This window comes from Podarcis muralis, chromosome 16, assembly GCF_964188315.1.
Source record: "Podarcis muralis chromosome 16, rPodMur119.hap1.1, whole genome shotgun sequence".
Classification (NCBI taxonomy): Eukaryota; Metazoa; Chordata; class Lepidosauria; order Squamata; family Lacertidae; genus Podarcis; species Podarcis muralis.
This window is the reverse complement of record NC_135670.1, coordinates 4,919,799-4,934,746: the sequence shown is the minus strand read 5'-3', so window position 1 is coordinate 4,934,746 and position 14,948 is coordinate 4,919,799. Positions and strand designations below refer to the sequence as shown.

Sequence of the window (14,948 nt, the reverse complement as noted above, 5' to 3'; positions counted from 1 at the left end):
TTCTTGGCTCAAATGCTACTACACATGTGAATGGTCTCTGTGCCACTGGACTATAAGTGTAGCCTTATGACCTTGCTTTGTCACCAAAGAGCTCTTAAGCAGCAGCTCATATCCTTGGCTCCAACTCCTGAACTATACCGGTTCTTAACTGAAGAATTGAGAAGTGCTCCGGGCTGGCTTTCAGACACAGCTGCTCAGTGCTGCAACTTCTGTTATCAGCCACTGACATTCTGAAGCTGGCCTCTTTACGGAGGTATGGACTGTAAGCTCCTAACTCTTTCCTCTTTGACTGGAAGCCGGAATACCAACACACCATCTAGTCAGCGCCTATGAACTTTTGTTGATTTATTGTGCCAAGGGAAAGACAATAGGGCAGGGGTGATGAACTTGTGGCTTGCGGTTTGGCCAGTGTTGATTAGTGCATCTTGCACTGTTGCTCCATAATAATAAATAATAATAAATTTTTATTTATACCCCACGCTTCCCGGTTCAAAAACCAGGCTCAGGGCAGCTAACAACAAATTTAAAACACTTTAAAACACTTAATTATAAAAGCAGCATAAAATACAGTATAAAAATATGAATAACAATGAAACTCAAAAATCAAAAATCAATTAGATAATCTCCAGGGCTAGCTGGCTGAATTGGTCCTACTTGGGCCAGCTAGGAGGCCAGGGGAGAATTAGCTGTGGGGTCTCAGAGCAGGTGATCTTCATAAAAGGGGAGGTGGAGGGAAGAGAAGGGAAATAAAAGATCAGGCTGAATTCAAATTAAAGGCCAGGCGAAATAGCTCTTACAGGCCCGACGGAAAGTTAAATCCTGGACGGCCCTAGTATCACAGGACAGAGCATTCCACCAGGTCGGAGCCATCACTGGAAAAGGCCCTGGCCCTGGTGGAGGATAGTCTGACTTCCTTAGGACCCGGGACCTCTAAACTATGGTTATTCATGGACTTTAAAGTCCTCTGCGGGGCATACCAGGAGAGGCGGTCCCGTAGATATGAGGGCCCTAAGTGTAAATGGCTTTTACACTTAATCTTTGTGGCACTTGTATGGGCTGATCTGTGGAGGCCAATAGGTGCATTGTCTCGCTCAGTGGCGTGGAGGGGTCTTTGACACAGTTGGAAGAGAAACCCATTCTATGACATGTTATGTCATCTTCCTGAATTCAAGAAACACATTTAGAAAAACTTATGGACTCCCTCATAAGCCTTTGCTAACCAAGTGCCAGAGGCTGATTTAGGGCAACGTAATACCCTTACCTTTTAAGCGATGTCGCAAGGGATGCAGGTGGTGCTGTGGTCTAAACCACAGAGCCTCTTGGGCTTGCCAATCAGAAGGTTGGTGGTTCGAATTCCCGTGACGGGGTGAGCTCCCGTTGCTCGGTCCCAGCAGTTCGAAAGCACGCCAAAACGTGCAAGTAGATAAATAGCTACCGCTCCAGTGGGAAGGTAAATGACATTTCCATGCGCTGCTCTGGTTTCAGTGTTCCGTTGCGCCAGAAGCGACTTAGTCATGCTGGCCACATGAGCCAGAAAAACTGTCTGCGGGCGGGCAAACACTGGCTCCCTCGGCCTGTAAAGCAAGATGAGTGCCGCAACCCCCGAGTCGTCTGTGACTGGACTTAACTGTCAGTGATCCTTTACCTTTATATTTAAGCGAGGTCACAGTACTGGGTGAGCAGCTGAGGAGGGCGCTTCTCACCTGGCTTAAGCCAGTGCCAAGAGGGCTTGAGGAGGGGGTCAAATGCTGGCCTTGTACAGGGCAGTATATTACCAAGGCACCCTTCAGATGTTGCTGGCCTCCAACTCCCATGAGCCCTAGGCAGCATGGCAATGTCTGCTCTAGGACCTAGAGTCTATAGGCAATAGAAGCCACTATTCTATCCCCAGGAAAGGCAGCTCTCATATTTTTATAAAAATGGAATTTTAGAAGAATTACGTTAAGCACGATAGTATTGTAAACGCAAAACCTGATGTTCCGCATATGGAAATAGGGACATCCTTGTGACATCGTGGTTTTCATACCAAGGATCCCTTCCCAAGTCTCTTTCTTGTTGAAGGCTATTCACTGACCAACATATATTGTGTTCATTTACTTGTGTTATGGGGAGAGGAAGAATCCACAAGCTTTACCTTGGGCTTCCTGCCCCCCTCCCACCATTTCAACTATATCATATTGCCCCACTATAGTCTTTTAAAACAGTAGCTCAGGAGGCATCATAAAAAGTAAAGGGATCAAGGACACCCCAGCCCTGAGCCCTCAGTACTGTTTGAACTTCCCTGGAGAAGCAGCTGAAAACAGGAAGCATGGCAGTGCTAGCGAATCACATTCATAATATTTTAACAAGGTGTCCGTATCAGGCAAAAAACCAGGGACAATCTAACGTCACGCAGGGCAAGGCATATGGTAGTATAACTATGTAACTGAAATGCATCCTGTGGAAACTGACCGCCATTTGGCTTTTGAGCCTCAGATATCATTACTGACAGAGACAGTTGGGAATTTGCTTTCATTACTCTTTGAGCCCGCCCTTGACATTAATTAAAATAGTTTCACTAGGAACACTCTACTGCCTTTTTCCACAACTGCTACTATCTCTGTTAAGATGCACTTTCCATAAAAACTGGTCACTATTTGGACCATCTGCCTTCTGAAACGTATCTCAAACACTCCTCTGTGCTGTAACTTCTGTGTTTTTACTGCCCCCTACTGCTTGTTTTATAACCACTTATTTATCCTCAACATATACTAGATTTCTAAAAAGGGTTTGCCATGAAGAAGTCCATAAAGTAAATAGCTGTGGCTAAATAAATATATACAGATGATAAAGAACTTTGAATAAACATTCAGATGTTTATCATCTCTTACTTAATATGTTATAGTAACACTTCAGGAGTCAAAGTGGGTTCTGCAGATCAGAGAGACATGCAACTTCTCCTTAAGCACTTTGAAGAGTTAACATGCAACGTACGAAAGAGGAATTATTCTTTCATCATTCAGGCTGAAGGCTCATTTTCCTCCCCCAAACCCGTTTCATGTAGAAACACAAGTGTGACAAAAAAAATTCCCAAACCATAGTTGACACCATAAGATGTAAAGGCAGTACTTTTAAAAGTACTGTATGAAATTATGAAAGCGTATTTAAGGACAAGTAAGAGCCTTTAAAAAAAAACAACTGTTGTGAGTTTCCTCTGAAACTGAAATTGGCCTAGCTGGAATGAGACTTAAAGGATTTTGCCTTGTTTCATATTAATGGTGATTACACCCACCCACTTTCATGTTGTATCTCTGAGTTCCAAGTGATTTGGTGCATTTGAAGTCAGGAATGTTATGATTCCAGCTGCACAAATAAAAGGTGGGGGACACATAGCTTGCCAGTAGTACATGTGAGAAGGATCTCAGTAAACTACAAGCTGAACATGAGTCAACAGTGTGATACAGAAGCAAAACAACAACAACAATGCTTATGCAATTCTGGGCTGCATTAACAAAAGTCTAGTGTCCTGATCAAGTTCTGGGTACCACAATTTAAAAAGGATGTTGACAAGCTCGAATGTGTGCAGAGAAGGGTGAGCAAGATGATCAAGAGTCTGTAAACTAAGCCTTATGAGGAATGGTTGAAGGAGCTGGGTACGTTTAGCCTGGAAAAGAGGAGACTGAGAGGAGATATGATAGCCATCTTCAAATATCTAAAGGGCTAACCACACTGAAGATGGAGTAAGCTTGTTTTCTCCCACTTTAAAGGGTAGGACCCAAGTTACATAAAGGAGATTCCAACTAAACATCAGGGAGAACTTTCTGGGTAAGAGCTGTTTGTCAGTGGAACAGTATCCCTCAGGAGGTTGTGGACTCCTTGGATGATTTTAAGCAGAGATTGGATGGCCATCTGTCATGGATGATCTAGTTGAGATTTCTGCATTGCAGTGATTTGTACTAGATGACCTCTTGGGTATCTTCCAACTCTACAAATTTATTATTCCTTCTCCTATGACTACTGTCATGGTGCATCTTTCTTACAAGGAGCATTTTCCAGAGTAATGTCATTTATTAGGAATTATTTTAGTATTTTTTCAGTCGTTTATCCAAAAACTTTTTCTCATATGAGCTATAAACCAACATTATGATTTAAAGACTAATTAAGCCAAAATAAAATTACTGAACGTATTATCAGGATTTTTATGTAACAAAATAGCAACATGTTTTTAAATTCAGCAATATTAGAGCTCTCTACTTTTGCGAGCCAGAAACTGTGGTTGAATAAACAATGTTATTTAGTGACTGTAGTAGTATTTGCTGCTCCAACAGCTTAATGAATAACTTTAATTCATCTAGGAGTTCATGCATGTAGGTGAGTTTTTCATCTTTTGACATGTTATTGGATGGGTCTGACAGACGGTCTACCATGTTAGATAATTTCTCTTGAGATTTTAAGGTTTTCAGTTTAAGACTTACATTTCTGACCGACTGTGTTTCTCTGGCTTCTCTTTTCTTTGGAACTGCTCCCATTTCTCTCTCTCTCATTTTCTGTTCCTTTGAGTTGATCAATAATGTATCCTCAAAACTACCTTCTTTTTTATGAAAACTGGAAACGTTTCTCTTCATTCTTCTTGATAATGTACTCTGAGAGCTACTTGGGGTAAAATAAGAAGACAAACTGTAGGAAGAACTATAGCTATCAAAGGGTTTTGAAGAAACCAAGTGTGGCTTCTCTGGGTATGTTGATCTTCTTCTTCTTGTTCTTCTTCCCTTTAGTCCTAAGAGTTGTCCTTCCTTGACATTGTAAGTGATGACTTCATTGGCTTTTCTTCTTTTACGTTCATTGGAATGTGTGGAAGTTGCCTGTGATTTAGATTCCTTCTCAACAACATAGGTACTTCTTACACATCTAAGAATTTCTTTCTGCTCCATGGCTTTCTGAATTTTGTCTTCGCTATTCTGTATGTTTCTGATCCTACATTCTTGCCTTTTGAACCTTCTGGGAATCCAGTCCTGTCTGTCTGCAAACCTTGGTTTTGGACTTCTTTCCAAATGCTTTCTAAATCTTCCCCTTCTTTTATTGGAAGGTTTTTCCCCCCTTTTGTTATGTGTCCAACGCTTCTTCCTCTGCAAAATGCCAACCATGACTTGAGTAAAACATCCATAAATGCTTAAGTTTGAAAGATTGTATTAAAAATAGCTCAGACACATACTCTGCACCTCCTAGGCCACTATGCTTGTTAGATCACTGGAAAGATAGAAACTGAGACCCCTGTCTCCTATTTCTCCCTGTGGGAAAATATGGAACAAAGCCTCAAGTCAGGCTCTAGGGTCTCTAGTACTCCTTCTCACATAGGGGCAGAGCTTGAAGCTCAACAGGGGAAATGGCATATAAAAGAGCCCAATCAATCCCAGTTCTGTATGTGATCATTTCTCCTCATTTTTGGCCTGCCCACATGTGATTTTATTTAGTTGTCAACCCCTGTATTTTATTAGACTGGAGTAGTTCATACCAGCAGGCCTCCCTTTTGTGTTTCTCCTTGCCTTCTAATTGGTCGATTCTCTTATGCCAATTAACTACTAACAGGGCATGTTCACAGATGGTGGCATACAACTTAAAAATAAAATTCCCCACCCAGTAAGTGTGCAAAAGCAGTTAGGCAATGGTAAATTCTCAATGCACATTTCTGCAGTTTTTTTGTTTTGTTCAAATCTGAGGGATCCAAAGAAGTGTGTGTGTGTGTGTGTGTGTGTGTGTGTGTGTTGCAAGGCCATGCTTCTCTATCCAGAAGCACACCACAAATAGTGGCGAGCACGGCCAAAAAAGAAACAAAAGAACCGAGGAAGTCACAGGTGTTGAAACGGGTGTGGCAGAAAGTGACTGACCCACTCACCCACCAAAACTGTCTGCCGCCCCTAGTGGAGTAGTTTGAAGCCCAATTTCCTGCAGTTTATTGTATTATGCCTGAATTGGGTAAACTCGAATTTACAGGAGACAGCGATGAGACTGGTGTTTGAGGGTAACATCATGTGTACTACACAAATTAAATGAGAACACAAAACAGCTATAAACACGTAGTAAGCTCCAATGCGAACAAGCTCTTTATATCATGATTTACCTGCCACATTAACTGCTTCCAAAGCACTGGTTTGCTGGGCTGCAAATCGCTAAGAATTTTTGACACCACTTCATTTGATTCTTGAACAGCCTGGGGGGTATATGATCCAAATGGTGCCTCTACTGAAAGAAATTAATGTGAACAAAAGCCTGTTTCTAAGGACATATTACTCTGAATCCTACTTTAAAAGCAACTGAATGAAAGCAGCAATGGCTTAAAGCAGTGGTTCCTGAACTCTTTTCTCCACGGACTATCTGAAAATTGCTGAGGGTCCTGGTGGACCACTTAATGATTTTTCTGCCTGTTGTAGGAAATGTATTGTGTTTTGCTCAGTGCTATATGATTTTTAATTGTATTTTTATTGCTTTGTAATACAAGAAACAAAATATACAATAAATATACAATTAAAAATCAGTATTAATATTCATTATACAAGCAGAAGACTACCTGAATGAAGCTCACAGACCCGTTTTGGAACCCCTGGGTTAAAAGTGTAATGGAACATTTTGGTAAAAGCAAACTTCTCCCATGATAACGAGATGTTTATCATGCACCTTTTAATATAATAGAAGTCCAACAAAGTTCAATGGGGTTACTTACTCTTTTGTAACCTTGTAACCTTTATATTATTTGTGTGGACGCTGCATGCCAATGAATGTTCTAGCCTGGAGTACCATAATCCCTCTTGGAACACAGCTCTTCCTCCGAAACCTTCATTCTCTGTTCCTGCTACCCACATATGCCCAGTTTCTTGCCAAACAAGTCATTTAAGGTACCCCTCTCCTGATATTCCTCCTCTGGTGGTGTTGTACCACCTTCTTCTAATCTACCTCATCACTATCACACCTGCTCCAGAAACACTACATTTCATGTGGACTAGGGACAGTGGAGATTCTCTTCACTTGCAACTTTGCTTCGTTATCACACAAAAAGGTTTTCTGTGTCTGCAGGAATACAACTGCAATGCTAAAGCTATACTCTAGAAATATACAGTGGTGCCTCGCAAGACGAAATTAATTCGTTCCGCAATTCTCTTCGTCTTGCGAGTTTTTCGTCTTGCGATGCACGGTTTCCCATAGGAATGCATTGAAAATCAATTAATGCGTTCCTAGGGAAACCGCCTTCAGACCAGGTCCGGGGACAGTCTGTCCCCCGACCTCTTCTGAAGGCTGGGGGGGGGGGGGGACAAGGGCTTTTTTCCCACTGCCAGCCTTCAGAAGGCTGTTCTGAAGGCTGGCGGTGGGAAGAAAAGCCCTTCTTCCCACCTCCCGCCCTGCAAGCTCCGGGGACAGGAGGTCTTTGCTGCCGACCGCCAGCATTTTAAAAGCCCCTGCTGTCCCGGGGCGATTTTAAAATGCTGGCGGGCGGGAGCGAAGTCTCCGCTGCCCCGGGGAGATTTTAAAATGCTGGGGGTCGGCAGCAAACGCTTCGCTCCCGCCCGCCAGCATTTTAAGATCGCCAGGGGCAGCGGAGAAGTCTCCGCTGTCCCGGGAAGGCAGGCGGGGGGAGCAAAGACTTTTGCCACCGCCTGCCTTCAGAAGAGGTCCAGGACCTCGTTCCGATGCCCGGCGGCAGGGTGCGAGGTTCCCGCCCCACCGCCTGGCATCGGGGCATCGTTCCGATGCCCGGCGTCGGGGGGAGAGGTTCCCGCCCCACAGCCCCGCTTCGGAGCAGCGTTCCGAAGCAGGGCGGCTGGGGCAGGTGTTCCCTGGACCTCTTTTGAAGCAAGCGGCTGCGGAGAGAAGCGATCTCCCCGCAGCCGCTTGCTTCAAAAGGGGTCTGGGACCTCTTTTGAAGGAAGCGGCTGCGGAGAGAAGCGATCTCCCCGCAGCCGCTTGCTTCAAAAGAGGTCCGGGACCTCTTTTGAAGGAAGCGGTTGCGGAGAAAAGCGATCTCCCCGCAGCCGCTTGCTTCAAAAGGGGTCCGGGACCTCTTTTGAAGGAAGCGGCTGCGGAGAAAAGCGATCTCCCCGCAGCCGCTTGCTTCAAAAGAGGTCCGGGACCTCTTTTGAAGCAAGCGGCTGCGTAGAGAAGCGATCTCCCCGCAGCCGCTTGCTTCAAAAGGGGTCCGGGACCTCTTTTGAAGGAAGCGGCTGCGGAGAAAAGCGATCTCCCCGCAGCCGCTTGCTTCAAAAGGGGTCCGGGACCTCTTTTGAAGCAAGCGGCTGCGGAGAAAAGCGATCTCCCCGCAGCCGCTTGCTTCAAAAGGGGTCCGGGACCTCTTTTGAAGGAAGCGGTTGCGGAGAAAAGCGATCTCCCCGCAGCCGCTTGCTTCAAAAGGGGTCCGGGACCTCTTTTGAAGCAAGCGGCTGCGGAGAAAAGCGATCTCCCCGCAGCCGCTTGCTTCAAAAGGGGTCCGGGACCTCTTTTGAAAGAAGCGGCTGCGGAGAAAAGCGATCTCCCCGCAGCCGCTTGCTTCAAAAGGGGTCCGGGACCTCTTTTGAAGGAAGCGGCTGCGGAGAAAAGCGATCTCCCCGCAGCCGCTTGCTTCAAAAGGGGTCCGGGACCTCTTTTGAAGGAAGCGGCTGCGGAGAAAAGCGATCTCCCCGCAGCCGCTTGCTTCAAAAGAGGTCCGGGACCTCTTTTGAAGCAAGCGGCTGCGTAGAGAAGCGCAGCCGCTTGCTTCAAAAGAGGTCCGGGGGCAGCGGGAAGCGCTTCCCGCTGCCCCCGGACCTCTTTTGAAGCAAGGGGCGGTGGGGAGAAGCGATCTCCCCGCCGCCCCTTGCTTCAAAAGAGAAGACCCGCTGTCCCCGGGGCAAGCTTCGTTTTGCGAAGCAAGCCCATAGGGAAATTCGTCTTGCGAGGCAACTCGAAAACGAAAAAACCTTTCGTTTTGCGAGTTTTTCGTCTCGCGAGGCGTTCGTCTTGCGGGGTACCACTGTAATCTCTTAGCTATGCCTGCAGTCAATACATTTGGGAAGTATTAGTGAAGACACTGGTTCAGCAATGTTAGGTTCAGCAATGTCTCAATTACCATAGGGACTAGCAAGTTCCTTTTAAAAATTCCCAAGGCTTCTAACAAATACCTTGTTCACGTGTGTTATGTTTTCAGCCACATCCAGCATAAATATATAGCTGGAAGTCTACATACATATATTCAGCATATTACTGTTATTTGGGAAATGCTGACCAATAATTTATAAGCACATCTGTGGTGGTGATAATACCTGATTCCTTTTGGATGATGATAATATCAGGTTGAGTTTCTTGTGCCTTCATGGATTCGCTGGTAAACTTATCCATTTGTTTAACTCTAGCCTTAAACAAGCAAACAAAACACCACAATAAAAGGGACTTGTAAAATACTGTGTTTACATTGCTAAAAACTTTTGACAGTATATGTTTGCTGGCTCATAAATGCTAAATGCTTTCTTAAATTCAGAGATCTGTGTACATTACTGACCAAGGCTGATACAAAATAAAATTCACAATTTTTTTATCATAAGCAACTTCATAATTACTTAAAACATCAGGTCACCATGATGTCTTGGCAAATTTCAACATGGACATATTTACTTACGGTCCAGTTGTAAGGTTGGTGGGGTGATAACATGTAGGACAGAATGAACCAATAGGTACACCAATGCAAGGTCATAATACTTGTTGCTAGGCCAGTATCTCGTAAAAGATGTGATCTCAGGCATCAGAGGCACTGCTCCAAACAATTGGAATAGGAGTGTTACAACCTCTTGTAGCTGTTTAATTTGCTGAAAATGATTTTCAGAGATGTATTCTCCGCTTTCCTAACAGTTCAAAGCAGCTGATAACCATAGAGAAATGCCATCCATAAAGCCAATTAACAAAAAAAGAAATAAAGACATTTTAAGGATGGTGTTGCCTATTATCTTAACTTTAGTTGATAACCAAAGTGTCAAGATCTTCTCATACAGCTGGCAGAGGTACACTAGATAATCCTTGATCTTCTGAGGGAGCAGCAATCAAAAAGATAATACTACTACTACTAATAATAATAACATTCCCTGCACATCTGGCTGGGTTTCCCCAACCACTTAAAAAAAGATAAAACATCAAACATTAATTTATTATTTATACCCCGCCCATCTAGCTGTTTTTTCCCGGTCACTCTGGGCGGCTCCCAGCACGTATAAAAAAATAATAAAAAGTCAAGCATTAAAAACTTCGGTGTCTTCCAAAAGTCAGATAGTTGTTTATCCCCTTGACATCTGATGGGAGGGCGTTCCACAGGGCGGGCGCCACCACCGAGAAGGCCCGCTGTTTTGTTCCCTGCAACCTCGCAGGGAGGGAACCGCCAGAAGGCCCTCGGTGCTGGACCTCCGTGTCTGGGCTGAACGATGGGGGTGGAGACGCTCCTTCAGGTATACTGGACCGAGGCCCTTTAGGGCTTTCAAGGTCAGCACCAACACTTTGAATTGTGCTCGGAAACGTACTGGGAGCCAAGGCAAGTCTTCCAGGACCGATGTTATGTGGCAGTGGTGTCCAAACTTTTTTCAAAGAGGGCCAGATTTGATGAAGTGAAGGGCCACGGGGGCCGACCAAAGGGCCAACCAAAGTTGTTGACCTGGATTGAAGTTATTGAGCTTTTTTAATGATTTTACCCCAAAGTTGTTGAGCTTTATTTTAGGATTAGAGCTGTTGAGCTTCTTTTAGGGTCGGAGTTGCGGAGCTTCTTTTAGGATTGGAGTTGTTGAGGTTTTGTTAGGGTTTTACCCCAGGAAATAAACTGCCACCGGGGCCGGATTAAACTGACCGGCGGGCTGGATTAGGCCCCTGAAACAGACTTTGGACATGCCTGTTATATGGTCCTGGCAGCCACTCCCAAACGACTCATCTTGAACACCCTGAAGGATAGTGACTGAAATGGCCTCAAACAAGAGGATGAACAAAGGCAGCCCAAATGGCACATGATGCCATCTCTGAGGATGAGGGAAGTTCAGCAAGCCAGGTAGCCGGTCCAGGATGCCAAGATGAAATTGGGCCCCAACCAGCAGCCCTGGAAATAATGCATCATGGAGGCCCAAGAGCCTTTCGGATTTCTAATGCCAGGCTTGTTGGAAAGCCTAGCTTTTTGGGGTGGATTTGTCTCCAAAAGATCCTACAAATTACATCTTGTCTAAGCTTAGCTCCTCAGGCATTCTGGATCCCTTCCAAGTGGAATATGGAGCGCTCCTAATTTTTATTTCTCCAATCTCACCCCCCGCTCACATAAAAAATAAACAACTCCTTTAACTTGTTGCTTTCTAGGAACAGGAAAGAGGTTTTTACCTGATATCTTACCGAGTTACCTAAGGAAAGGAAAAACGGGGAGAGTTGCACGATTTAACAAGGCAATGGCAAGAAAGATGACTTTACACACTTCTTCATATAGAATCGATTAAAGAATCAAAGCAGAATCATCATCCTTTTAAGAAGGGTTGACATGAAATAGATGACAGCTGAACAGTTGACATTTTGATTTTATTACAGGTACGCCAACTTTAAACAGTTGCTCTGAGAATGTACCATTTAGTCTTCAAATCTTTGAATATATCTTGCTATTTTCATTCTGCACTCTCACAGATTATTTTTTTGCAAATTAGGGGTATGATCCAAAGTTTAGCACAGATTGCAGAGCAATTCGATGTACATAACTCAGAATGTCAATTCAACTTAACTCAGTCACAAACATGTTTAGGGTTCCAAGCTTAATTTAAATATATCGAGAATGTGGGGTTTTTTTGAAATAATTTTGTTTTGGCTGGTTAGTCAACCCGCACACATAATTTTCTCTTTCACAGTGAGAAACAGTGATTTATTCACAGCTGGGTGACTCATGACTAAATTGCATCACTTGGCAGGTTATTTATTCCCCTTAATGAACTACTTCTACCTCGGTGAAAGATACTTGCCTGCGCAAAACCTTACCTGAAATGGGGTAAAAAGGAGAAATTAACATGAAAAAGACAAAGACGAATGTCTCCCTAGTGGCCATAATCCTCAAAACAGGTGAGAAGAATGAGAGAGGTATAGTAGGAACCTTTAAAAGGCAAGGGGAAAAGATGAAAGGTTAACATTTTAATGAGGGATCCAAATTCCTTAGAAATGTGTGTTTCCTTATACTGATCTATTTTTTTAAAAAGCAAAAATTGAAACGTGTGTAAGGATTAGTTTTAAGCCCCAATCAAAAAGGGAGTTATTTTCAGTCAGGATGGAAGGATCGCCTATTCAGTGGTCTGGGCTAAAAGCTCATTTTTATGTAGCAGTACTTAGGGGGGAAAACACGCAGTAGTAATAAATAGGCGGTGCTTTGCTTGTTTAAAGAAGTGTCTAACGCCCCTTCTGGCATCCGTTAACCGCAATTGCTTCAAGAGGCTGGCAGGCGAGGGGACCATTCTGAGGTAAAAAAACCACAAAACCCGAGCGCACCTGAGGTAACGACGGTTGGAAATGCGCGGGAAAAGCTAGCTCTCCCTCGCGCGCCACTTCGAAGCCTCCAACGCCTCTTCCCTCCCCCGCCAACAGCCGGCTGCGCCGCTCGAGGCTCGGATTGGACAGGGGGCGGGAGGGAAAGGGAGACTGCGACAAGCGCCAGCCAATCCCCGGCGACGCGCGACCCCTGCGGTTGCTCCGAGGGAAACCCCGAGCGAGAAGCGGCGTTTGTTTGTGTTCTGTCGGTCGTCGCCGCCGCCGTCTTCTTCCCGCCTTCTCTGAGGGAGTCTTGACCGCGGAGCTTCCGGTTTCCCTCTGCCATTTTGAAATGCCCCATTCCCAGGGCGGAAGTGGAGGCTGCCCGTAGAAATGCGTGGGGGAAATGAAACTCTGCTCGTGTTTTGTATGCAATTCTCTTGCATTGCGAGTTTTTCAATGCAGTATTACAAAAATAAGATTGCAATCCATTATCTTTCCATTCCAGCTTGATGGGCTTGGATGGCAGACAACTTTGCAGTGTAGTTCACTATGAGAGTGGTTTCGACAGCCCTGCAATGACTCTTAATGGCGCCAAATATTTCCTCTGCAGAAGGAAATATCTTGGGGGAAATCTCTCCCAGTATTTCTTTTCACTTCAGTCAAAATAAACACATGTTGTGTATGATTAGGGGAGCTGACAAGGATTCCAGAAACTAGGGTATTTGCCATTGCAAAATGACCTGCACTGGCCAAGGTGATCTGCAAACCTTTTTAGATATCTTGACAGGAGTGCCAAGTTACACTCACAATTTTTTTCTTGTAGACTGCTTTTCTGTGATCCTTGTGTGTGGTATTTTCTATAGTCTTCTCAATACATTACCACACCCTTTATATTTATTTCCCAGTGGCCATTTCTGAGTATGTATATAGACAAATTAGGGCTGCTGGTTCAGGGGTTTGGAAAGCCAGCCCTGTGAGGAAAAGTTGAAGGAACTGGGCTATGTATTAGACCATGGGTGGGCAAACTAAGCAAGGGACGCGGGTGGCGCTGTGGGTTAAACCACAGAGCCTAGGGCTTGCCAATCAGAAGGTTGGCGGTTCGAATCCCCGTGACGGGGTGAGCTCCCATTGCTCGGTCCCTGCTCCTGCCACCTAGCAGTTCGAAAGCACGTCAAAGTGCAAGTAGATCAATAGGTACCGCTCCGGCGGGAAGGTAAATGGCGTTTGCGTGTGCTGCTCTGGTTTGCCAGAAGCGGCTTAGTCCTGCTGGCCACATGACCCGGAAGCTGTACGCTGGCTCCCTCAGCCAATAAAGCGAGATGAGCGCTGCAACCCCAGAGTCGGTCACGACTGGACCTAATGGTCAGGGGTCCCTTTACCTTAGGCAAACTAAGGCCCGGGGGCCAGATCTGGCCCAATCAATCGCCTTCTAAATCCAGCCCATGGACGGTTTTTACGGGTTTTTACATGAGTAGAATGTGTCCTTTTAAAATGCATGTCTGGGTTATTTCTGGGGCATAGGAATTCATTCGTAATTTCCCCCAAAAAAATATAGTCCGGCCCCCCACAAGGTCTGAGGGACAGTGGACCGGCCCCCTGCTGGAAGTTGGCTGACCCCTGTATTAGACTGAAGGTAAGTAGGACTGGGCTCTTCAAAGACCAGAACGGTGCTCACCACATTAAGAGGGCAAAATCAAGTGGGCTTAGTATATGCGTGGGTAGATATTGGCTTAATATAAGGAATCTTGATTACAGTGGTACCTCGGGTTAAGTACTTAATTCGTTCCGGAGGTCCGTACTTAACCTGAAACTGTTAACCTGAAGCACCACTTTAGCTAATGGGGCCTCCTGCTGCCGCCGTGCCACTGGAGCACGATTTCTGTACTCATCCTGAAGCAAAGTTCTTAACCTGAAGCACTATTTCTGGGTTAGCGGAGTCTGTAACCTGAAGCGTATGTAACCCGAGGTACCACTGTACTACAATAGCATGTTGGCAATAGGGCAAACTAGCCAAAGCAGTGGTGGGATCTCTTGCACTCCAGGTCTCCAAATTTATAGGAAGCTGCCTTGCACTGAGTCCATCTAGTATTGCCTGCAGTAGCTGGCAGCATATTCCATGTTCTCGGAAACAAATCTTTTCCCCAGCCCTACCTGGAGTTGCCAGCGATTGGAGTAGAGAGCATCACAATACTTTTATAGGGGTTTGCAGGCTAAGTAACTATGGTAAACCCCAACAGATCTGGGCCCTCTGGGGTATATACGAAAGTTCTCAAATAAGGATTGATACACACCTCTGTTCCAAGTTTTCAAAACAGTAATTTTACTTCCAAGAAGTTCAGACCTCCCCCCCCCCCAATAACAAATCATCACGTTTTCAGATTGAAAATCTTTAATTTAAAATTTACATCACACTGGGGGGGGGGGGGAGGGCAGGAGGAACACTCACATTCTGTTACAACTAAAATCCGTCAGAAGTGTGCTGTAGG

General features: G+C 45.0%; 1 protein-coding gene across 1 annotated transcript; it reads right to left on the bottom strand.

Moving 5' to 3' along the window:
- Nucleotides 1–5,148: 5,148 nt before the first annotated feature.
- Nucleotides 5,149–12,064, bottom strand: LOC114586899 (uncharacterized). Its single transcript, XM_077920684.1, has 6 exons — nucleotides 11,980–12,064; nucleotides 11,341–11,360; nucleotides 9,948–10,019; nucleotides 9,264–9,354; nucleotides 6,098–6,219; nucleotides 5,149–5,267 (listed from the first exon to the last, which is right to left on the bottom strand). The coding sequence occupies exons 1-6, from the start codon at nucleotides 12,044–12,046 to the stop codon at nucleotides 5,202–5,204; spliced, it is 438 nt and encodes a 145-aa protein (XP_077776810.1). The 5' UTR covers nucleotides 12,047–12,064; the 3' UTR covers nucleotides 5,149–5,201.
- Nucleotides 12,065–14,948: the final 2,884 nt, after the last annotated feature.